At 39.6% G+C, this 26,214-nt stretch overlaps 1 protein-coding gene across 1 annotated transcript in view; it reads right to left on the bottom strand.

Moving 5' to 3' along the window:
- DCHS2 (dachsous cadherin-related 2) overlaps positions 1-26,214 on the bottom strand; it is a 323,756-nt gene that overhangs the window by 110,586 nt on the left and 186,956 nt on the right. Inside the window, exons 5-11 of the mRNA XM_010840797.1 lie at positions 23,337-23,573; positions 18,765-19,781; positions 15,918-16,105; positions 12,960-13,059; positions 6,780-6,937; positions 4,861-5,704; positions 1,210-1,449 (exon numbers count right to left, since the gene is read on the bottom strand). Coding sequence (XP_010839099.1) covers positions 1,210-1,449; positions 4,861-5,704; positions 6,780-6,937; positions 12,960-13,059; positions 15,918-16,105; positions 18,765-19,781; positions 23,337-23,573 — 2,784 coding nt within the window. The remainder of the gene's footprint in view (positions 1-1,209; positions 1,450-4,860; positions 5,705-6,779; positions 6,938-12,959; positions 13,060-15,917; positions 16,106-18,764; positions 19,782-23,336; positions 23,574-26,214) is intronic.

Genomic DNA, 26,214 nt, shown 5'->3' with positions numbered 1-26,214 from the left:
TCATGTATGAAACGAGACGCCAGTCCAGGTTCAATGCACGATGCTGGATGCTTGGGGCTGGTGCACTGGGACGACCCAGAGGGATGGTGTGGGGAGGGAGGAGGGAGGAGGGTTCAGGATGGGGAACACATGTATACTAATTAAATAATTTTCTATTAAAGAAAAAAAAATTTTTTTAAGTATATTATTAGAGTTACTGAAACTTAAATGTCCCCCAAAAGTCATAGTGATATGGAAAAGAAATTCTAAGATATTTGAAAATCCCTAGTCATAGTATGGAGAAGGCAATGGCACCCTACTCCAGTACTCTTGCCTGGAAAATCCCATGGATGGAGGAGCCTGGTAGGCTGCAGTCCATGGGGTAGCTAAGAATTGGACACGACTGAGCGACTTCACTTTCACTTTTCACTTTCATGCATTGGAGAAGGAAATGGCAACCCGCTCCAGTGTTCTTGCCTGGAGAATCCCAGGGACGGGGGAGCCTGATGGGCTGCCGTCTATGGGGTCACACAGAGTCGGACACAACTGAAGCGACTTAGCAGCAGCAGCAGTCATAGTAACTGTTCACTTCAAAGTCATTTGTCTGGACACAGTGGTTGATATTAATATTAATAGTATTACAGTAATGATGGGAATTAACATTTGTTGACCATTTATTGTGCCAAACACGGTCTCAGCTCTTTGTAGGTGATACCTCTTTCATTCTCAGAACTGGGAATTAGGCTCTCTTGTCATCCCCATTTTACAGATAAGGAAACCAAGGAGCAGAAACAACTAGTATAAAGCTGAGGCAAGGCTACACAGCTTAAGCGGTGCTTCTCGGACTCCAACCCAGGCAGTCTGACAACAGCATTCTCTCTTCTACTATGCTATGCATAGAGGAAATCAGGAGCCATTTACTTTCTGTACTCATGTATTTTGCTACTACAATCTGAAAAAAAAATGTGATACTTTGTCTATGCTTGTTTATTATCAAGATCGAATCAATACATTTTATGCTAATTAGATATGTATCTACTATAATAATAAAACTTAATATAAGCAAATGCTACAAAAACTACACATTATACATTCATTTTTTACATGTATGGTAATTAACGAAATATCAGAAATCTGAGATAACTAGCAACTGTTTTCAAATTTCTGGTAAATTTCTGATCCATATTTAATTTTAACGTGAATTACTTAGTTGCCATATTTTTGAGTTACCTGAATCTCTGTCCACAGCTTCAACTCTTGTGACAAACTCTCCTGGATTTTGATTTTCTTTAACTGAAGCTTCATACAGGTGCTGCTTAAATACTGGGGCCTCATCATTTACATCAAGAACAGTAACTGTCAAAGTCTGGGATGAAGAAAGTGTTGGTGTGCCACCATCCAGTGCCAGAAGGGTCAGAATGTGCTGACTTTTTATCTCATAATCCAAAGGAGAAGCAGTAGTTAGAAAACCTGTTTTGAAAGAGAAGAAAAGTAATGCATAATATTCTTTGGGGAAGTCATGCTCACTCTACTTTTGCATAAATTCTCTAACCTGCTAAAAATTCAGAAACTTTTTCTGTTAAAGTTAAATTTATATATTATCTAGAATAAAAGAGAACATTTTTAAAAGTCACCGTAATTTAAATATAAGAATGAATCAGAATTCAGTAATAATCCATCATGTACCATTATTTACTGAGATGATTACATCAAGGATATTTATCTACCCAACATCTATCTTCATTAAAAAAAAAAAAAAATACCACTACAACAACAGAAAGTGAAGAGGAACTAAAGAGCCTATTGATGAGGGTAAAAGAGGGGAGTTAAAAAGCTAGCTTAAAACTTAACATTCAAGAAACTAAGATCATGGCATCTGGTCCATTACTTTGGGAGAGTCAATTCCTAGGCAGATTGATAAGAAGTCTGGGGGTCCCCAAAGAGAGAGGGGTCTGGAATTCTCAAGGAGGAGGAAAGGATAAAAGTTTTTCTTTTTTCCTCTACATTTTTTAGTCTTAGTCATAGTCACATAAGTCACGTTTTTATCTTTAAGCCTCAAACTGATGATTACACAACAAACAACTCAGTTTAAACTCTGTACCAAGGATTATGTAACAAGAATGTATCCTGCTTCAGGACAGTTTCTGGAAAAAACTTTCTGGCTAATCCTGTTATCTTAAAATGTAAAGATCTTTACAATCTCCAGACATTCTTTTGATTCACTGTAATAACTACTTAAAAAGTATATAACCCCCTTGCTAACACTAGCGAAGGGGGCACTCTCCATCCCGCTTCTGATGTCTATGTCGGAAGCTCTCCTATCCCTTTTCTTACTTTAATAAAACTTTATCACACAAAAGCTCTGAACGATCAAGCCTCGTCTATGGCCCCGGATTGAAGTCTTCTCCTCCGGAGGCCAAGAATCCCAGTGTCTTTCGTGGTTCAGCAACAACCTTTGAACTTCATGGCAAACAGAAGTGGTAGAAGTGGAAACAGTGACGGATTTTACTTTCTTGAGCTCCAAAATCACTGCAGACAGTGACTGCAGCCATGAAATTAAAGAAAGGCTTGCTTCCTGGAAGAAAAAACTCTGACAAACCTAGACAGCATATTAGAAAGCAGAGACATCACTTTGCCAACAAAGGTCCATATGGTTAAAGCTATGGTTTTTCTAGTAGTCATGTATGGATGTAAAAGCTGGACCATAAGGAAGGCTGAGCACTGGAGAACTGATGCTTTTGAACCATGGTGCTGGAGAAGACTCTTCAGAGTTTCTTGGACTGCAAGATCAAAGCAGTTAATCCTAAAGAAAAACAACCCTAAGTATTCATTGGAAGGACTGATAGTGAAGCTGAAGCTCCAATACTTTGGCCATCTGATGCAAAGAGCCAACTCATCAGAAAAGACTGATGCTGGGAAAGATTGAGGGCATGAGGAGAAGGGAGCGACAGAAGATGAGATGATTGGATGGCATCACCGACTCAATGAACATGAGTTTGAGCAAACTCCAGAAGACAATGAAGGACAGAGCAGTCTGGCGTGCTGCAGTCCACAGGGTCACAAAGAGTGGGACATGAGTTAGCAACTGAATAACAAGGTTCTAACAGTATCCCTCTTTATGTCAAAGGACACTTCATGTGTAAATGTGACCAAGGTACAAAAAGTTATGGTTATATCCTTTAAGACATTAAGTTTTTGTTAAAAAGTTACAGTTTCTTTATACTATTCTCAGTTAACTATCTTTCATATTAATAAAAAATAATAAAGACTTTACAACTAGGACAATAAAATTCACAAATAAAATGTCTCTATCCAACTGCCACTGAAGTACATAATTCACATAAGCCACGTGTTATAAAAACTTGCATACATATATTTGTTACATAATTCCAACTGTCACATTTTTTCTTTTAGAATTGGTACTTGCTTCTCTAACACATGTTTATCCTATAAGAGCATTTCTTCAAATAATTAAAGAGGTTTACTGAGTCATATTTTATAAAATGGCTTCTCAAGAATTGCTTATCATTTTATACTTCATAGACAAAGCCATTGAAAACCTTACTTTGTCTTGATTTAAAAAAATATGAACCTTGTGAGAGAAAAAATAGCCCATCTCATATGAGTATATTCAGTAATTAGCATTTTTATGATGTTAAAAAGATCTGAAACAGCCACTGCAATTGTTCAAGATTCATGATACCTATATTACTGAGACACAATTCTATTTTTATCCACCCTCTTTAACAACCTGAAAGGGACCTTCCTTAGCCATTCTGGAAAGCATTTGAAGCATTGCTGAAACAGATCCTTGGAGACCCGAGCTCTAACAGAAATCAGCAACTAGGTCTGGACTCTCTCTCTGTCAGTTGGGCTTTTAGGTAGTGTGCATGCAGGCCTCAGAATGGAACCATATGTACAGGATTTAATAAATATTTTGATGAAAATTTCCAACAGTACATAGCCAGACTATAATCATGACTTCCAAATCCTACACATTCAATCTCACTTCCAAATAATGTTCTTTTTAACAGTTGGACCAAATGGTATACGTCTGAGATTTTTTCCTGTTGTTCATACAGAAATGACTTTATTTTGAGAATGAGATGGTAGTCCATCTCTTTAATATTTTCTGAAAATCAGGGTGAAGGAATTTCATTCAATTATGTGTGTGTGTGTGTGTGTGTGTGTGTGAACTGGTGAGAAAATGTCAGTATTACAAGGTTGACACTTTGTATATATAACTGTCCATCAAGCTACATCAAAACTTTTAGAAGACATTATCTGGCAATATGGTGACAGCAAGATAAGAGCAGTGACAGTGAGTGTCACTGTCTTGTGACAATGTCAGTGTCATTTCTGCAGAGTACTGAAGAGTGAATAAATGCTTCCGCCAAAAATAAAATGGTTCAGTTGTGAAAAGTGAGGGTCTTGATGTCCAAATTAATCCAACTATTTAAAAACACATGATTTCCAACTATTTACAAGGGTATGTTTCTATGATCTTAGAGATGTTTTGATACTAAAGTCTTTGATTAACATGGTTGACCAGTCATGCTCTACCTTGATTTATCTTGGTATACCTCATACCCTGTGAACACATACAATGAGGGCAAAAAAGGTGGCTACTGTAAAATGTTCACCCCAGGAAATGTGACCTAGCTACAAACCAGAGATCTATATTAACAAACAGGCCAACTACTGTTGGTTTCCTGAATACAACCTCTATGCCTACCATCTGTATAAGTGAAATGGTAAATCAAGTCAAATTTCCTTAATGCATATGCATCTTGAGAAGATCATTTGATAACAGAGGAAAATGGAAAGGATAAATGCAAGCAAGCAATCACAGGTTGTAATCAACAGTGACTTAGACGGTACCTGATGACTCATCTAGCATAAAGGCCATGTTTTCATTTCCTGAGAGGATGCTAAATGTTACTCTTCCATTCCTTCCTGCATCTGGATCTTGAGCAGTTATGTGATGCACCAAGGAGCCCACCGCAGCATCCTCTCTGACATGGGCGATGGGGAAAGATGTAAAAGTGGGACTGTGGTCATTCACATCCAGAATCACTACCTTCGCCATCAGCGATCTCATTCGCCGGTCCGTCACATTCACAGCCTGGTCCGATGCGGTTACTGTCAGGACAACAGTTGGAACTCTCTCTCTGTCAAGGGGAGACGTGGTGACCAAAGTGCCAGATGAGGGGTGGATGAGAAATGGATTCATTCCAGGGTGGTTGGCTTCAATGAAGTATTGTATTCTACTGTTCAAAAAACTTCCATCACCATCTTTGGCATTGAAGATGTGCACCAGAGTGCCAACAGGGGTGTTCTCTGGTACACTTATCACAATGAACTCCTCCCGGAAAGATGGGGAATGGTCATTCTGATCTTCCACAGCAACACTCAGGAAGACCGTGCTATTCACGGGAGGGTTTCTGCTATGGTCTTTAGTTACCACCCTGAGAAGATAATGAGACATCATTTCATAATCCAGTTCCTTAGAGAGGAACAAGTCTCCTGTTGAGCTGTCCACTTCAAAGTGACCATCCTTGTCATCTGCAGCGATACTAAAATGCAACTTTCCACCATGCTGTCGTTGAAGGTGATCAGGTGACTTTATCAAGCTCATTACTTTTGTAGGCTTCAAGTTTTCTGGTATAACTAAATGTCTAATATTCTGAGAAATGACAGTTCTCCCTTTGGATAGTGGTATCACCTGAAATAAGAATAAAAAGGAGCTGTTAATTTGCAGTATTTTAATAATTTAATCAACACAGGTGCTGCTATTCTTTTGGACCCTAATTCCATCTATTCATGATATGTATATACACATATTACAAATAAATATATATACAGTAATTGATGAGAAAATGTCTTTTCTTTTATTGCCTAATTCCAGTATGTCTCTGAAAATTAAAAATTGCATCATATCTAGGAGATAAGAAAGTATAGGATTTTCTACTTCCCCGTTTGCTGTAATGGATGCAATGATAGTTTGCTGAGGCCACAGATGAGAACCAAGGTAGTTAGTTCCACAAACTACTCTAAATCCTAGAAACCCTTGTCTCCTTAATGACAACATCTGCATATATTTAAGAATCATGTATCTGTTTATCTGAAATTAGAGACTTGAGATATTATGATAGAATTTTATCCTAAACCACACATCCTTAGTCAGTTAATATACTTTGGAAACAGAATACTTGGGGATATATATTCCTGATTAGTATTCATATCTATGTTAATATTACTGATTATCGTGTGTTTGAATAAAAAATCTTCCTATAGTCATCTTGTTATTGATGGGTTGGTGTAATTTTTTTCCTACTATCAAGACTTCCCACAAATCATTTGCTCATTATGACTAAAGGGAAGCCTTAAAATATGGATCTCAAGTGACTTTCTAATTTTTAAAACAGTTACAAAAACTATGTGATTTATTATTGGCCATTTGTTTATAAATGTTTCTTCTGCAAATTTGCCAGGTCCCTGCAATTAGGAAAAAAGAAAAGATATTTTTTGTTCTTCATTAAAAAAAGTAGTATAAATACCCACATAGTGATGAAAGTATCTTGTCAGTAATTTACAAAGTTAAAATAAACATTTATTTAAATATAGTCATTTCTCAAATAGTAGTAAAGTCACTTAATATAATGTACACATACATCTGCAATGCTCTTTAAAGGGAGTATTCACATTTTTAAAGTATCTTCACTCTATACATTTGTATATAAAGTAAAAAAAAAAACTTTCAGAGCATTTTCCCCCATTTGTGTGATGTGAGCTATTACCTGAATATTGATAACTGCCTGTCCTTGAAGAGGAGGCACTCCCTGGTCACTGGCTATTACAGTCATCCTGTAAGAAGGTCCATAATCACGTGAAAGTACTCTAGTTGTTCTTATTTCACCACTGTTGGCATCAATCTTGAAGTGATCAGAACTATCTTCTACACACACACACACACACAAAATTAAGAAATTAATGTTAGTTAATAAAGCAGAATACAGAGAATTAATTAATACAAATATATCTGTGATCATTTGGGAGATTTATTTACCTTAGAGCTCTGTGAGAATATGAACATAAGGATTATATGAAAAATATAGGCAAGAAATGCAACAGATTACAAAAACTTTATTATGGAAATTTTCACATACTAAAAGTTAGACAATGATATAATGAACTTTCACATGCCTATCACTTAGCTCCAGTATTTATCAACCTATGTGCTGCATCATTCAGCAACCCCAATCCTGGGAATATATCCTGACAAAACTATAATTCAAAAAGATACATGTGGCTTCCATAGTCATAGCAGCACCATTCACAATAGCCGGGATACAGAAACAACCTAAATGTCCATCGACAGGAGAATAGGTAAAAAAGATGCAGATTATATACACAATGGAACATTACTCAGCCATAAAAAGACCGAAATAATGCCATTTGCAGCAGCAAGAATGGACCTAGAGATCATCGTAAAGTGAAGTAAGTCAGACACAGAAAGACAAATACCATTTGATGTCACTTATACGTCAGATCTACAGCGTGATACAAGTGAACGGAACTATGACAGAAACAGACTCACAGACGCAGAGAGCAGGCTGCGGGGCCAGGGCCGGGGCAAGGGCTTGGCGGAACTACAGACTCACAGACACGGAGAGCAGGCTGCGGGGGCCAGGGCCGGGGCAGGGGCTCGGCGGACGTGGGATGGCAGGTGCAAGCCATCATACAAGGATGGACAAATAACAAGGACCTACTGTGTGGCAAAGGCAGTTATATTCAATATCCTACAGTGAACCATATGGAAAAGGATAAAAAATAATATTTGTTAACTCATGGCTAATATTATTAGACATTCAGATATTTCCCTTCCCTGTCTACTCTTGAAGCAAATCTCAGAAATTGTATCATTTCTTCTGCATATTTTTCAACACACATCTCTAAAAGATAAGGAAAAATATAATTATAGTATTATATATTTAAATTAGTAGTAATTCCTTCATATTATCAAATTTCTAGTTATTTTTTAAATTTCCAACTGTCTCAAATATTTCTTAGCCAATTCAAATTGGGTTTAACATAAACTCCATATGCGCATATCTCTTTGGTCTGTCTCTTCCTGTCATCCATTTATTTATTTTTATTTATTTTGCAACTCATCTGCTGAAGAATTGACTATGTATCCTGAAGCTTCCCATGGTCTAGATTTGCCTGTTGCTTATCACCAACATATAGCTTAAATATGTTCTTCTGTCCTCTATGTTTTCCTTAAATTGGGAGGTAGATGTAGATAATTAATCAGATTCGGGTTCATTTCAGGGGGAAGACTGCTTTTGAAGTGCTGTGCTGTGTTTTCCTTCAGAGGCGCATGTCTGATTGTCTCTTTTTGTGATGGGGGCACCAGTTGGTACACAGCCTAGATCCACTAATGATTCACTAAATGTTATAAAGTATAACATTCTGAGTCTAAGATGCCATCTTCATTTATTGGCTGGAATGTATTACTCAAGAGAATTGTCTTCTTACCTGTTTATTGGTAACCCACTGGGGCAGTTTATTATACGAAAATTCAGGATAAATGTTTGATAGTAAAATTTTATTTAACAGTATTCAAAATAATGGATTGATTTACTAACATCCTTCAATACTCCAACTATGATCATTAAATGTTTGTTTAGCTTGTTTTAAGAATCGTTAAACAGACATTTAAACACATTATAAATGGGTAAATCTATTGCCATTGTTACCCCTAATGATGTTCACACTGTTTCATCTCTTATCATTCAGTTCAGTTCAGTTCAGTCACTCAGTCATGTCTAACTCTTAGCGACTCCATGAATCACAGCACAACAGGCCTCCCTGTCCATCACCAACTCCCAGAGTTCACTCAAACTCATGTGCATTGAGTCGGTGATGCCATCCAGCCATCTCATTCTCTGTCGTCCCCTTCTCCTCCTGCCCCCAATCCCTCCCAGACTCAGGGACTTTTCCAATGAATCAACTCTTCACATGAGGTGGCCAAAGTATTGGAGTTTCAGCTTCAGCATCAGTCCTTCCAATGAACACCCAGGACTGATCTCCTCTAGGATGGACTGGTTGGACCTCCTTGCAGTCTAAGGGACTCTCAAGAGTCTTCTCCAACACCACAGTTCAAAAGCATCAATTCTTCGGTGCTCAGCTTTCTTCACTGTCCAACTCTCACATCCATACATGACCACTGGAAAAACCATAACCTTGACTAGACGACCTTTGTTGGCCAAGTAATATCTCTGCTTTTGAATATGCTATCTAGGTTGGTCATAACTTTCCTTCCAAGAAGTAGTCTTTTAATTTCATGGCTGCAATCACCATCTGCAGTGATTTTGGAGCCCCAAAAAATTAAGTCTGACACTGTTTCTCCATCTATTTCCCATGAAGTGATGGGACCAGATGCCATGATTTTAGTTTTCTGAATGTTGAGCTTTAAGCCAGCTTTTTCACTCTCCTCTTTCATTTTCATCAATAGGCTTTTTAGTTGCTCTTCACTTTCTTCCATAAGGTGGTGTCATCTGCATATCTGAGGTTATTGATATTTCTCCCAGCAGTCTTGAATCCAGCTTGTGCTTCTTCCAGCCCAGCGTTTTTCATGATGTACTCTGCATTTAAGTTAAATAAGCAGGGTGACAATATGCAGCCTTGATGTACTCCTTTTCCTATTTGGAACCAGTCTGTCGTTCCATGTCCAGTTCTAACTATTGCTTCCTGATCTGCATATAGGTTTCTCAAGAGGCAGGTCAGGTGGTCTGGTATTCCCATCCCTTGAAAAATTTTCCACAGTTTATTGTGATCCACACAGTCAAAGGCTTTGGCATAGTCAATAAAGCAGAAATAGATCTTTTTCTGGAACTCTTTTGCTTTTTCCATGATCTAGGGATGTTGGCAATTTGATCTCTGGTTCCTCTGCCTTTTCTGAAACCAGCTTGAACATCTGGAAGTTCACGGTTCACATATTGCTGAAGCCTGGCTTGGAAAATTTTGAGCATTACTTTACTAGCGTGTGAGATGAGTGCAATTGTGCAGTAGTTTGAGCATTCTTTGGCATTGCCTTTCTTTGGAATTGGAATGAAAACTGACCTTTTCCAGTCCTGTGGCCACTGCTGAGTTTTCCAAATTTGCTGGTATATGGAGTGCAGCACTTTCACAGCATCACCTTTCAGGATTTGAAATAGCTCAACTGGAATTCCATCACCTCCACTAGCTTTGTTAGAATCTTCTTAAAGGTGGTTCCCAGGGCTTCCCAGGTGGCGCTAGTGGTAAAGAATCTGTCTGCCAATGCAGGAGACATAAGAGATACGGGTTCAACCCCTGGGTTGGGAAGATCCCCTGGAGAAGGGCATGGCAACCCACTCCAGTATTCTTGCCTGGGGAATCCCATGGAGAGAGGAGCCTGATGGACTATAGTCCACGAGGTTGCGCAGAGTCGGATAGGACTGATGTGACTTAGCACGCACGCACAAAGGTGGTTCCCAAGTCTTTGATATGATCTAGTCATCTTTAGCAGCCTCCTGGTATTTGGTTTAACAAAATGTTACAGACTCATCTTGAAGATTTCCTGTCCGAGACCTGGAGTCAGTCATTTCTCCAAGGACTCCTGGTTTCTTCCATGGAACACAGTGTTGGGAGGTTGTATTCTGCTCATTGCCTCTGGGTCACTCATTTTTTCTAGGCCATATTCAGTGGACAGAGAACACACACACAACTAAAAGATGTCACAAGTTCATATTGATATTTCTAATTCAAATTGATTTTGGTAGGGTTTTTTTCTAGTTTGTTAAATAATAGATTTGTATTATTTGATAAAATCTTAATACTTCGAACAATCCAAAAAACTCAAAGTCTGGGCCAGTCATGACTCTCTTTCTTTCTTTTATTCAGCTGTCAATGAGTCATTATGATACAACAGACACTTTACTAGTTATAGAGGAAATAAAGGCAAATAAAAAAGCACTCCTGCCCTTAAGAAAGTCAGAGTATAGAGCAGGACATTATGTAACATTTGCTGGTTCTGATATCTATACTTTGATCCATTTACTTCATTCTTATAGGATATAAACAAAGATGTGTGTGTGTGTGTATGTAAACAAAGATATATATGTTCCCATTATACTGATTTTTATCTTGTTATTTTATCTTATATTTTGTAGTTGCTTCTATTTTGCAGTTGGATGGAGTTAAAGCAAGGGTATAATAACATAATAGATAACACCATATTTTTATATTGCTATGTACCAAGTACCAGATTAAAGACTATTTTTTTTTTAAATATCAACATTTCAAACTTTCAGAAATATATGATGACCATCCATGGAAACACTTCCAGGTTGGTAAAGTCCCAATATTTCTTCAAAAGTTTTAAAGAAATGACAAAATATAAGTACAGCAGAGAACCTGTGTATACCTCCAAATTTCACTCCCCTTTTTCTTCCCTGTGGACAGCCTCTGTTCTAAAGTGGAGATGTATCTCTCTAGTCCATATATTCATGGACAAGTTCTAGGCTGGTTGTGTTTCTTTCCAAATAATGGCACCACAGAGGATTATAGTGTAACCTGTGTGTGTGTGTGTCTGTCTCTCTGCAGCAGGCTCACTGTCCCTGAACAATGCCCTCTGTCGCCTTGCCAAGCATGAACGTGATTTGCATTCTCATTTCTTTCTGTTTTCAGGTTTTTCATCAATATTTTGTAATTTTCTACACAAAGGTCTTGAATATATTTTACTGAAATTTCTCTCCCTATGCTTTTCATCAAGATGATTCTAATTTGGAAGGGAAACATTTACTTTGTGGGTCCTCCTTTAAAGAGAATAGGACAATATTCCATCCCGGAGAAGCCCCAGCAAGGGAAGAACCATGAAGCCTAAACTTCATGATCTTTGAAGCAAGCCAGACCCTACACCCTATGATTTTCTTTGTTATAGTGAATCAAACCTTTGAAATCCTGCTTAGTTTTTAAAATGCTAGTGATTTTTGTATATTGACATTGCTCCCAGAAATTTTTTTATGCTATTGATTCCAATGGTTTGCCTGTAGCATATTTGGGGTTTTCCACACAGGCAATTAACTTATCTGCAGGTAAGAGCAATGCTGTCTCTTGCTTCTCTATGTTTGTATCAAACATGACACAGCAAAAAATGCCTTTTAAAATCGTATAAAGAAACAATGTCAGCTAAAGGTAATCATTGGATCCAATCACAGGAATGCAACACCTGTGCATTCTCGAAGAAAAACATAAACATAAGCCTGTCTCAGTAAAATTCCCACATACACATACATGAGTGTACATATGTGATATTTTGAGTATGATTGACTCTGACCTGAAAAATATTTAATTTTGATAGAGATTCACAGGTGCTTGGTATTTATAATCATGTGTCTTTATGGGGAAGTGTTAGTCACTCAGTTGTGTCTGACTCTCTGCAACCCCATGGACTAGGCAGCCCACCACGCTCCTCTGTCCATGGAATTCTCTAGGCACAAATACTGGAGTGGGCAGCCACTCCCTTCTCCAGGGGATCTTCCCAAGTCAGGGATTGAATCTGGGTCTCCTGCATTACAGGCAGATTCTTTACCATCTGAGCCACCAGGGAAGCCCTGTCTTTATATGTCTTTATACTCAATATCATTTTTTATACATTATTAATAGTGCTTTCCTCAATAAAAGCTGATTTGCATTTTTAGATTATCGAAAATTATTCATTTAAAGTGGATGATTGGTTGATTTCTCTTTAGGACATGAAAAAAATGTATGATTTTACATTAAACTTTAAAATTCTTTTTTAAAAAGGTGATTCTAAAATACAACAAAGTTATTTTGTGTGCAATTTGGTGTTATTTTCAGCATTAACTATTTTCTCCGAAGGAGGCAGATGTTTGGTAGACAGCGGAGAAAATGCTAAAAGCTCTTAATCCTATATGAATAGTAACTTTTACCTGAAGATACCGAATATATAACTTCTGCATTGTTTCCCTCATCAAGATCCTTTGCAAACACAGTTGTAACCAACATATTTACTGGCTGACCTTCCAGAACCTGTCATTAAGACAAAGAATGACAAATTAGTAGGTAAAATTTAAACAAGAAATATCGATGAAACTTGAAAGAACACAATGCTCCTGTAATTTTTAAACTACTTTTAAACCCACACATAATTCAAATGTCTACCATATAAAGGTTATATGAATGTAAATCCATGAAAAGAATCCATATTACATATTTAAATGTTTCATTCAATTTGAACAAATTATCTGCAGCATTTAAACTAATTTTGAGAGGAAAAAAAGGAAACAAAATTCACTACAAAATTTCAGATTTTTGATGCAAGAAGCAACAGTTAGAACCAGACATGGAACAATGGACTGGTTCAAAATTGGTAAAGGTGTATGTCAAGGCTGTATATTGTCACCCTACTTATTTAACTTATATGCAGAGTACATCATGCTAAATGCCGGACTGGATGAAGCACAATCTGGAATTACGATTGCAGGGAGAAATATCAATAACCTCAGATATGCAAATGACATCACCCTTATAGCAGAAAGTGAAGAGGAACTAAAGAGGCTCTTGATGGAGGTGAAACGGGAGAGTGAAAAAGCTGGCTTAAAACTCAGCATTCGAAAAACGAAGATCATGGCATCCAGTTCTATCACTTCATGGCAAATAGATGGGGAAACAATGGAAACAGGGACAGACTTTATTTTCTTAGGCTCCAAAATCACTGCAGATGGTGACTGCAGTCATGAAATTAGAAACGCTTGCTCCTTGAAAGAAAAGCTATGACCAACCTAGACAGCACATTAAAAAACAGAGACACTACTTTGCCAACAAAGATGCATATAGTCAAAGATATGGCTTTTTCAGTAGTCATGTATGGATGTGAAAATTGGACCATAAAGAAGGCTGAGGGCTGAAGAACTGATGCTTTTGAACTGTGGTGTTGGAGAAGACTCTTGAGGGTCCCTTGGACTGCAAGGAGATCAGCCCTGAATATTCATTGGAAGGACTGGTGCTGAAGCTGAAACTCCAATACTTTGGCCATCCGATGTGAAGAGCTGACTTATTAGAAAAGACCCTGATTCTGGGAAAGATTGAAGGCAGGATGAGAAGGGGACGACAGAGGACGAGATGGTAGGATGGCATCACTGACTCAGTGGACATGAGTTTGAGTGAGCTCCAGGAGATGGTGAAGGACAGAGAAGCCTGGCGTGCTGCAGTCCATGGGGTCCCTAAGAGTCAGACACAACTGAGTGACTGAACAATAACAAAAAGGATTCTAGCTTCTTATTCATCACCTTCTAGGGGCATTTTTAAAGGTTTGAAACATGCTAAAGATAATCACAGACTATTATTTCAGGAAAGGTATCTTATTAATTAACAGAAGGTTTCCTGGAATACTGAAATACACATGTGGAACTGAACTCCTAGTTTCTGTTCTATTGCCTAATTAAGCTGTGAAATGTCATACTTGGGGCTTCCCTGATGGCTCAGCAGATAAAGAATCCTCCTACAACACAAGAGCTGCAGGAGATGTGGGTTCAGTCCCTGGGTCAGGAAGACCTCCTTGATGGAGGGCAAGGCAACCCACTCCAGTATTCTTGCCTGGAAAATCCCATGGGCAGAGGAACTGGCAGGCTACTATCCACAGGGTCGTAAAGAGTCAGACATGACTAAAACGACTGAGCACACTGTACACATGTCATGCATAAAATGAAATAATATAAAATCATAAGGACGGTATCATAATGCTCCACAGATGGCAGAATTTTCTTTAAATATGATTTTGGAAGATGAGTTTAAAGTTATTAACTTCCTCAATACCTTTTTTGTGTTTTTCAACATGCATATCTGAGCTTAATTTGAATGTTTAATTATTTTAGAGCAATAGCTTCCAAACTTTTTATTTATATAACCCATTTATTTTAAAAGAAGTATGAGTACCTTCAAGGTACATTTATCAATTATCTACATGAACTAACACGCTAATTTATTATGTACATTATAAAACATACAAAAATATGGAAATGAAAAACATAAGATCACATAAATGTAATTAGAAGTTTTTGCATTTACCTGCAAAGATCAAATGTTACAATCTTTGGGTGCACATCAGTCGCAAAGAGTTGGACACGACTGAGCATCTGAGCACACGTGCACCCTTCACTTTAAAACTACAGATTGTTCTGTCTTCAACTAACCAGCTCAAAGATGGTTTTCAGTTGAGCTTTAAAACAAAGAAAGGCATGAATATTACTGAAAAAAAAAAATCCATGTCTGAGCACTACTGATAATGAAGTACTGTTACGTTTGCATGTAACAGACAGAACCACATTATCATGAAACAACTGAATGTGTGATCCCAAATAGAACATACAAGCATTTTCTTTTTAAAATTTATTAATTTTTTAATTGGAGGACAATTGCTTTACAGTATTGTGTTGGTTTCTGCCATGAATCAGCTATAGGTATATCTTTTCTTTTTTCTAATAATTATAGGTTTCACATTTAGATCTTTAATCCATTTTGAGTTTATTTTTGTATATTACCATATGTGAAGTAGATCACCAGTCCAGGTTCGATGCATGAGACAGGGAGCTCAGGGCCAGTGCACTCAGATGAGCTTGAGGGATAGGATGGGGAGGAAGGTGGGAGGGGGGTTCAGGATGGGGGACACATTAACACCCATGGCTGATTCCTGTCAATGTATGGCAAAACCCACCACAATACTGTAAATTAATTAATTAAAAAAATAATTGCAGGTTTCTATGACATGTGGACAATTATAAATCTAAAAATGTATGCATTTCCACACCGACTGACTGGGTAAGTTCATTCTTTTGACCACAAGATGGTGCTGAAAACTAATAATAATACAAATGCTGCATACCACATACCTTGACATACAGTTCCTTCCCAGCGAGGCACTGTGGGAAATACGGCCTGTTGTCATTGATGTCAGTAACTGAGACATGCACCAGTGTGGTGGCGCTGCGCGGAGGGGAGCCGTGGTCGCTCACCAGGACGGCCACTTGGTGGTGCGCGCGCTGCTCGTGATCCAGGGCCACCCAGCTGATCAGCTCCCCTGAGGAGCACAGAGCAGCGTGAGAGAAGATACCACTTGTACCAGAATTCCGGTGTTAAGAACCCCATCCAGACCAATGCCCAGAAAGGAAAATCAGATACAAAGCTCTAAGAGCACAACTTCCAAAACACATTCCTTCATAATCTAGCTCCACTGCTGAAAGAATTTTCTGAAGTTTCTTCTGTCATCTTCAATTTGTCATTCTTTATATTTCAAATTATCTACCATGAACCATTTGAACTAAAGAATGTATAAAGTTATTTATTACTATCTCACAAAATATATGTATAGTGAGCATAATGACTTCCCAATAACTTCATGCTTTACAAACCATATTTTGCATATTCTTGCTAAAAACTGTCTTCTAGACTATGTCCCTCATGTTTCATCCCACAAACTCAGGCATAAAGTTGTAAATGCTTCTACATACTACGAAGGGCCATCTCCCACTGCAGAATTCCACCAGGAATTAATTTCCTCACTATCTATGAAAATATGAATTTGTGAGAAAGTAATCATGAAGAAACTATTACCTAACATTGCCATTTCTAAGATTTTTTTTTTTTTCCCTCATCCTCCAAATGAAATGACCGTGTGAAAAACAAAAAGTGAAATCAGGAACAAAAAAATTCGTATTTGGAAAAGTTGCTGAATTGGTGAAGCTAAAATGCAGTGTTTACATATCCCTTTACTATGTCAACTGTATTTATAAAGTATTTACTGTTTGATTCTAACAAAAATAACAAAGACAACATCTGCATTTTTAAAGTTCCAAAATATAATTCTTCTCAGAAAACCCTAAATGCTGAATATCAGACTTTCACTTGATGAACCAACTGTGACTGACAAGTAGCAGCTATTTGGAAAGACTGGGAGGCTCAGCCAAGGACGGGCGTGAGGGCACCATGTAGGGTTCTGAGGAAGAGGGCTGCTGCCAAGGCTGCCTGGAGCCTCGGATGTGGAGAGCACTCGTGCCGGCCACACTCGGGAGGGTGCCCGCAACCCCCGCACTGCCACACCGTGCCCAGCCCTGGTGAAGAGGAACAGCTTATGAGTGTGTAGACTTCCAAGCCCCTTCATACACTTTAACTCTTCACCCCCCAGAGCAGGCCATGGAGCATGGCAGGATTCTCTCTTCTAGTCAAGGAGAAGGCAATGGCACCCCATTCCAGTACTCCTGCCTGGAAAATCCCATGGACAGAGGAGCCTGGTAGGCTGCAGTCCATGGGGTCGCTAAGAGTCGGACACGACTGAGCGACTTCACTTTCACTCTTTACTTTCATGCATTGGAGAAGGAAATGGCAACCCACTCCAGTGTTCTTGCTTGGAGAACCCCAGGGAAGGGGGAGCCTGGTGGGCTGCCATCTATGGGGTCACAGAGTTGGACACGACTGAAGCGACTTAGCAGCAGCAGCAGCAGCAGTCAAGGTAAGGAAACTGCCCTAAAATGAAGCTTCTTGCTTCTAGCCATGCAACAATTCTAAGAGTGGACACCTGGTCTTCTGAATCTGGGCATTGAACTGACTGTGGGAGAGAGAAGATCATGCGGGGACCAAATGTATATTTTATTTCCAAAAAAATAAATTGCTGAGTGAAACAGAAGACCTAAGAGAACTATTCAGCACATGGAAGTAAAGAGCAAGCAGGACCATCCTGGCAGCAGTGCAGTTTGTGCCCTGCTGGGGGCGCCCAGCTCAGGAGGGAATGGGATCTGAGATGCAGCTTGCCATCTCAGCAGGCCCTGTGTCCTGGGGTAAAGCGCCATCTGCTGGAGGAAGGGGCACCTTTTCCTAACTCACACAGTGGGCACTTAGAAGGTAATTAGAATTGAATTCAAATTGGGTCCCATTACAGTCCATGGGTCACAGACTGAGCAACTCACATACACACACACATATATAGAGCAAAGGGCAACATGTATAAGGACCTCAGCATGAATGGTGCCTCTTGGAAATGTACAAAATGGTAACCTTCTCACTTCTTTTTAGCCCCATGACCTTGGGCATGTTATTTGAGCTATGCAGGTCTCAGTTTCTGCAGCTAAATGGTTGCAGTATAAACACAGTTAATTTGTAGGTAGTTGTAGGAATTAAGGTCCTTGTAAATTTATATAAATTTTAAAATATAATAAAATTTGTATACTTAATTAAGACTTGAAAAAAAAAAAAAAACCTCATGGGTAAATATTTGCCCATTTCCCATGGTTCCTTGAAAAAAAAAATGAGAATGGGGAAATATATCAAATGAATAATTTTGAAATTTAATTAATGTATGATTTTCTAGTTCTCCATCGATGACATTTATGTTTTATAAAATATTATTTGAAAAATCTAAAGACATCTACAAGTGAAAAAATATTGTGGGAGAGATTCGACTTTACACAAGAGTTTATCCATTCCAGTGCTCACTGTAGCTCTAATTCAAAATGAGAACCATGTATGGACAGGCAGTATGTGGGTGTGAGGCAAGGAAGCATGGATCATTCTAGGAAAAATTCTTTTCAATTTTGACTTTACTTTAAAATCACAATACTGTCATCAAGTAAAGAATTCACTAAAAACTGCAATTTTAACTATATATTTGCACTAGTGTTATAATTTAGATTTGGGTTTTGTCAATTCCAATTTTAAAGCAATAAGTGCAAGCTACAAAATGCTACCTGTATTAGGATTCATCTTGAAGAATTTTTCATCGGACAAAAGGAAATACGATAGCTGTCCATTCTTTCCGGAGTCTCTGTCAATTGCTGTAATTTTGCCTATTACCCCTTGGGGCATAGGACTCTCCTGGACTTTCAAAAACAATACATCATGCCAGAAGGTAGGGGAATTGTCATTCTCATCCAGGACATGAACAGTTACTGAAGTGCTCGCATTTTGTGACAATTTGTCCTCTGGGATCCAGGCAAACACTCTAAAATTATACATTTGTGTGGATTCATAGTCAAGCTGTCGCCGCAAATAAATCCAACCTGTGAAAGGATGGACTCCAAACGCAGCGGAATCTGTGCTGGGTTCCAACCAGTACACGAGCTGCGGGGGAGCACCCTGCGGGCCCAGTGGGCGGGCCCGGATGCGCAGGACTGGGGTCATTGGCGAGAGCGACTCACTCACTTCCACTTGATAGACCAAATGCTCAAACGTCAAAGACGGGCTTCGCTCCTGTCGCACGATAATGACTGTCAGCACCAGCAGGGACGCCCGAGAAGGAACGCCGAGGTCCTGGGCCACCAGGGTCAGCGTGCACGCCTGCAGCTGAGCGCCAGACAGGCTCCGGTTGAGGTACACCACGCCGAGCCCAGCGTCCACGGAAAAGAGGCTCCGGCTTTGGCGCGCAATGGAGTAGCGGACGAGCCCGTTGAGCCCGCTGTCTTTGTCTTCTGCGCGGGCACGGTACAAGGCTGTGCCAGGCAGCATGCTCTGAGACACTGTAACCTCATCGGAGGCTTTGGGAAACACCGGGGGGTTGTCATTGACATCGATGATGGTTATATTGACCTCTGTGCTGCTGCAGGCGGGGGAGCTGCCGAGCTGTGCCTGGACGGTGAGCACAACCACCGGCTGCGCTTCGTGATCCAGACGCTTCTGGGTTCGAATGGTGCCCAGCCATGGGTGAATGGAGAACGTGCCGTCCAGATTGCCAGAGGAGATCCTATAAAAAACTGGCTCTGAGGAATCTGAAAAGAAAAAGAAAAAAAGAAAGGACGAAATTAAAAGAGAAGGCAATCACTTTAGGCTAAAAGAACATACCTACCAGGAACACTAAGAACTGAAAGCACTAACGTGTATCACATACATGGAGAATGCTGTGCAATGTCGCACGTCTTCCTCGGCTCTCTAATCCCTGTTGTAAGTGAACACATGGTCTCTCAAGTATCAGTAGACAAAAGTACTGTCCCGGGACAAGGAGAAAGCCACGGATTTCACCATCTTCCTTCCCTCTTCTTGAATTAAGTAAAACAGAAAGATATTCAGAAAATAATGTGGATGCCTATATTTGAGGAAGCAAAGTCAAGTATTTCCTACTCCAAGGGATAGTCCCCACCCAGGGGTCTAACCCAAGTCTCTTGTATGGAGGGAGACTCCTGCATTGCAGATGGATTCTTTACCAACCGAGCCACTAGGGAAGCCCCTTCTCTATAATAGCTACTGACAAAAGGCGAATACCATCCCCAAAAGTTAAGGAAAGAAGAGGCGATGGATTAGGTTTAGGGTTAGGGAGCAGGATGGGCTTCCCCGGTGCCTCAGATAGTAAAGAATTCATCTACAATGCTGGAGACCTGGGTTCAATCCCTGGGACAGGAAGATTCCCTGGAGAAGGGAATGGAAACCCACTCCAGTATTCTTACCTGGAGAGTCCCATGAACAGAGCAGCCTGGTGGGCTACAGTCCAAGGGGTCTCAAAGCGTCAGACATGACTGAAGGACTGACACTTTCACTAGGGAGCAGGATAAAATCTTTGAACAAGTAATTCACTTCTAGGAATTTTTCTTGCAGAGAAACCTCTACTAGAAAAAATAACTGTAAATCATTCAAATTGATAGCAAAAAGAAAATGTTTAAATAAAGCATATTTTATACATATAAGTTGAAATACTAGGCAACTTTTTTAAATGAGATGGAATGATGTTCAGTTTCTTGGAAAAAGGTCCTCAATACACAAACTGGGGAAGTAGGGGGAGAGGGGGAAGGTCGTTGTAGAATAGCAAATACAGTTGGATGTGTTTTCATAAAATTTTTTTGAAGTCTGTGTGTCTGTGAAATGCAGTGGGTTAAAAGTACCCATTACTTTTGTGATTTAAAAAAGTAGGATAAAAATAATGTTGAAAGAACAAAGAGTAAGCCATAGATTGTATGGTCTCAATTCTTCCATGGAGAAAAGGTAAGATTTATTCAACACTGCATTGTTTGGCCGACTCTTTGCTACTCCATGGACTGCAGCATACATGGCTTCCCTGTCCTTCACCATCTCTTGGAATTCGCTCAAACTCATGTCCATTGAGTCAGTGATGTCATACAACCATCTTATCTTCTGTTGTCCACTTCTCCTGCCTTCAATCTTTCCCAGCATCAGGGTCTTTTTCAATGAGTCTGCTCTTTGCATCAGGTGACCAAAGTATTGGAACTTCAGATTCAAATCAGTCCTTCCAATGAATATTCAGGATTGATTTCCTTTAGGATTGACTGGTTTGATCTCCTTGTGGCCCAAGAGACTCTCAAGACCCTTCTCCAACACCACAATTCAAAAACACCAATTCTTTGGTGATAAGCATTCTTTATGGTCTAACTCTCACACCCATATATGACTACTGGAAAAGCCATAACTTTGACTATACAGATCTTTGTTGGAAAAGTAATGTCTCTGCTTTCTAATATGCCGTCTAAGGCTGTCATAGCTTTTCTTCCAAGGAGCAAGAGTCTTTTAATTTCAGGGCTGCAGTCACCATCCACAGTGATTTTAGAGCCCCCAGAAATACAATCTGTCACTGTTTCCATTGTTTCCCCATCTATGTGATGGGACCAGATACTGTGATCTTCGTTTTCTGAATGTTGAGTTTTAAACCAGCTTTTTCACTTTCCTCTCTCAACTTTACAGAGAGGCTCTTTAGTTCCTCTCTGCTTTCTGCCAAGGGTGGTATCAACTGTACATCTGAGCTTATAATTTCTCCTGGCAATCTTGATTCCAGCTTGTGTTTTAACCAGCCCAGCATTTCACATAATGTACTCTGCATAGAAGTTAAATAAGCGGGGGAACAATATACAGCCTTGACATACTCCTTTTCCAATTTTTAATCAGTCCATTGTTCCATGTCTGGTTCTATCTGTTGCTTCTAGACCTGCATACAGATTTCTCAGGAGGCAGGTAAGATGGTCGGTATTCCCATCTGTTTTAGAATTTTCCAGTTTGCTGTGATCCATACAGTCAAGATTTTAGTGTAGTCAATGAAGAAGAAGTAGATGTTTTTCTGGAATTTTCTTGCTTTTTCTGTGATCCAACAATATTGGCAATTTGATCACTGGTTCCTCTGCCTTTTCTAAATCCAGCTTGTACATGTGGAAATTCTCAGTTCATGTACTGTTGAAACCTAGCTTGGAGGATTTTGAGCATTACCTTGCTAGCATGTGTAATGAGTGCAATTGTGCAGTAGTCTGAACATTCTTTGGCAATGCTCTTCTTTAGGATTGGAATGAAAACTGACCTTTTCCAGTTCTGTGGTCACTGCTGAGTTTTTCAAATTTGCTGGCATACTGTGTGCAGCACTTTCACAGCATCATCTTTTAGGATTTGAAATAGCTCAATTGGAATTCCATCACCTCTACTGTCTTTGTTCATAGTGATGCTTCTTAAGGCTGACTTGACTTCGCACTCCAGGATGTCTGGCTCTAGGTTAGTGATCACACCATTGTGGTTATCTGGGTCATTAAGATCTTTTTGTATAGTTGTTCTGTGTATTCTAGCCACCTCTTCTTAATAGCTTCTGCTTCTGTTAGGTCCATACCATTTCTGTCCTTCATTGAGCCCATCTTTGAATGAAAGTTTCCCTTGGTATCCCTAATTTTCTTCAAGAGATCTCTAGTCTTTCCCATTTTATTGTTTTCCTCTATTTATTTGCATTGTTAACTTAGGAAGGCTTTCTTACCTTTCCTTGCTATTCTTTGGAACTCTGCATTCAGATGGGTATATCTTTCCTTTTCTCCTCTGCCTTTCGCTTCTCTTCCTCTCATAGCTATTTGTAAGGCCTCTTCAGACATCCATTTTGTCTTTTTGCATTTCTTTTTCTTGTGGATGGTATTGATCACTGTCTCCTGTACAGTGTTACAAACCTCCATCCATAGTTAGTTCTTCAGGCACTCTGTCTATCAGATCTAATCCCTTGAATCTATTTGTCCCTTCCACCGTATAATTGTAAGGTCATACCTAATTTAGGTATGATTTAGGACATACCTGAATGGCCTAGTTGTTTTCTCTACTTTCTTCAATTTAAGTCTGGATTTGGCAATAAGGAGTTCATGATCTGAGCCACAATCAGCTTCTGGTCTTGTTTTTACTGCCTGTATAGAACTTCTCCATATTCAGCTCCAAAGAATATAATCAATCTGATTTCGGTACTGACCATCTGGTGATGTCCATTGTGTACAGTCGTTTCTTGTGTTGTTGGAAGACGGCGTTTGCTATGATCAGAAAATGTTCCAATAATGGGTTTCAATGTAGCATAAGACATAAGTACTTACTCAAGGACTCTTTAGCTTTCACTGTTCCCACAGGACTGTCTTCAGGCACATCTTCATAAACAGAGAAAGTGTACTTAGGCCTTTCAAACTCAGCAGGTGCCAGAGTCGTCTGGAGAATGTGTATGGTGACTTCAGCATTAGTGACAGATGTGAGCCCACCACCATCTCGAGCACAGACCATCAGCAGAAGTGTGGTGGATTCCAAATGACTAAGAGTTGATGTTAAGTAAATAATCCCTGATAGGAGAAAGAGAGAATTAAAAGGCAGATAACATGCAATAAACATGTACAAGCAACATTACACTGGCCTGCTAATGCTACTGTTATGGCTGCTACTGGAGTGGGCCACGTTGTGCTCAGTATTCGGTACATTACTCTGCATGTGTCTGTGAGGGTATTTTTGGGTGTGACTGAGTCAAACAGATTGGCTTCCCTGCTGTGAACAGGCCTTATCCAGTCACATGAAGGTCTAACTAGAACAAAAGGGCTGGTCCGCCCCCAAATAGATGAGATCCCTCTTGCCTGACTACCTTCAGCTTGGCACAGTGCCTGTTTTCCTTTCCTTTTGAATTGAACCTAGACTTCCTGGCTCTTCCTGAGTCTTGAGACTGCCAGCCTCAGCCTTGAGCTACACCGTGGGTTCAGCAGGTCTTGAGTTTATCAGCTCACCTGCAGATCTGGGGGCCTGTTAATCTGTGTAATCTCTATAATCACAGGCCCAATTCCTTCAATAAATGTACACACACACACACACACACACATACACACATCTTCATATTTATATATGTCCTTTTAGCTCCATTTCTCTGGGGAGCCCTAATACATCCACTTTCCAATCAAAGAACTTGAGAATATTTGCAAAATGATGGTCCAAATTCCACCAAGTAAGCAATATTTCCTAGAGCTTAAACTTTAAGACATCTTGGAAATACATCAGTTAACCAGGAAAAAACAAACTGTTGCCTTCCCGAGGCCTTACTATCATATCTGCAGCCCGGGATGAGGGACAAGCAGAGTACATCTCATAACCCAGTGTAGTCTAGGCTAATGCCAGGTTGTCAGGTGATCACCATCTGCCCAGGCACCAGAACTTAAAGCCACAGATGAGGCTGGAGTCTTATCTTCTGGGGTATCTGCCATAGCAAGACCAGAGAGCAGCTCTTTTTCAGGGAACTCCATTCTCTTTGTTAGTGAGAGAATAAAATATTAATGGGTGTGGGGAAGAAAACTTCAAGAAACATTAAAACTGTTAGGTAGGAAGTTAGGCATGAGCAACCATGGGTTGCTGGCTGAAAGGGATACAAGCTCACAGATATGCTACAAAAATAACCATAGAGATTTTTCCAACCCCTGCACATATACTCTAGACACACAGTGATACAAACTTACCACAGGGGCTTTTCCAGGTAACCTTAGGCAACTAAGGGCCAACCAAGGGCTCACAAATATTCTACATCTGATTATAACAAAGACTGAATTATGGGAAGATATAAACAACACAGCCTGCTATTATATAACTTGCAATTGTCAATTGGCTTTGAGTGTATGCTCATTTGCATTCCCTTTCATTGACTGGTAGTAGGCACAAACCCTATTTTGCACAAAGCATAACCCAAAGGAGGAAACATGAAGTATAAAAAAGGGGAAACTAACAGGGAAAAATGGCACCCCACTCCAGTACTCTTGCCTGGAAAATCCCATGGATGGAGGAGCGTGGTAGACTGCAGTCCATGGGGTCACTAAGAGTCGGATATGACTGAGTGACTTCACTTTGACTTTTCACTTTCATGCACTGGAGGAGGAAATGGCAACCCACTCCAGTGCTCTTGCCTGGAGAATCCCATGGACAGAGGAGCCTGGTGGGCCACCGTCTATGGGGTCGCACAGAGTTGGACACGACTGAAGCAACTTAGCAGCAGCAGCAGCAACAGGGAAAAAGAAAACTCTTTTGAGGTCAGCCTGCTCCCATATCATGGGAATGTCTGTCTAACAAAAGATTTATCTGCTTGAGGTGAACTGAGCTATAACTTGTCTGTTGTTTTAAACCCTTTAGACTACTGTTCCAAATTTTTGTTGCAATGAGGCAAGAATCAAGGAAGAAAAATAAACCGACCTGACAAAAGCATGAGGATAATTTAGGTGTATACACAGAGAAGAAGGTGTAAATGGTTAAGTTGAGGAGAGATCCAGTAGTGCTGAGAAAACCAATCATTTGAACACCGACACAAGCTTCCCTAACCAAGAAACCTTGACAAGCTACCTGTACAAACCCACACACAGCGAGGAAATGCCACAATAAAGAGAACTCCACAAATTGCCAGAATACAGAAAGGACACCCCAAACTCAGCAATTTAAACAAGATGAAGAGACAGAGGAATACCCAGCAGGTAAAGGAACAGGATAAATGCCCACCAAACCAAACAAAAGAGGAAGAGATAGGGAATCTACTTGATAAAGAATTCTGAATAATGATAATGAAAATGATCCAAAATCTTGAAATCAAAATGGAATTACAGATAAATAGCCTGGAGACAAGGATTGAGAAGATGCAAGAAGGGTTTAACAAGGACCCAGAAGAAATTTAAAAGAGTCAATATATAATGAATAATGCAATAAATGAGATCAAAAACACTCTGGAGGCAACAAATAGTAGAATAACAGAGGCAGAAGATAGGATTAGTGAATTAGAAGATAGAATGGTAGAAATAAATGAATCAGAGAGAAAAAAAGAAAAACGAATTAAAAGAAATGAGGACAATCCAGAGACCTCCAGGACAATATTAAACGCTACAACATTCAAATCATAGGAGTCCCAGAAGAAGAAGACAAAAGAAAGACCATGAGAAAATACTTGAGGAGATAATAGTTGAAAACTTC

The sequence above is a fragment of the Bison bison genome, unplaced genomic scaffold (genome assembly GCF_000754665.1).
Source record: "Bison bison bison isolate TAMUID 2011002044 unplaced genomic scaffold, Bison_UMD1.0 scf7180017864146, whole genome shotgun sequence".
Classification (NCBI taxonomy): domain Eukaryota; kingdom Metazoa; phylum Chordata; class Mammalia; order Artiodactyla; family Bovidae; genus Bison; species Bison bison.
This window is presented reverse-complemented; position numbering and strand designations above follow the sequence as displayed.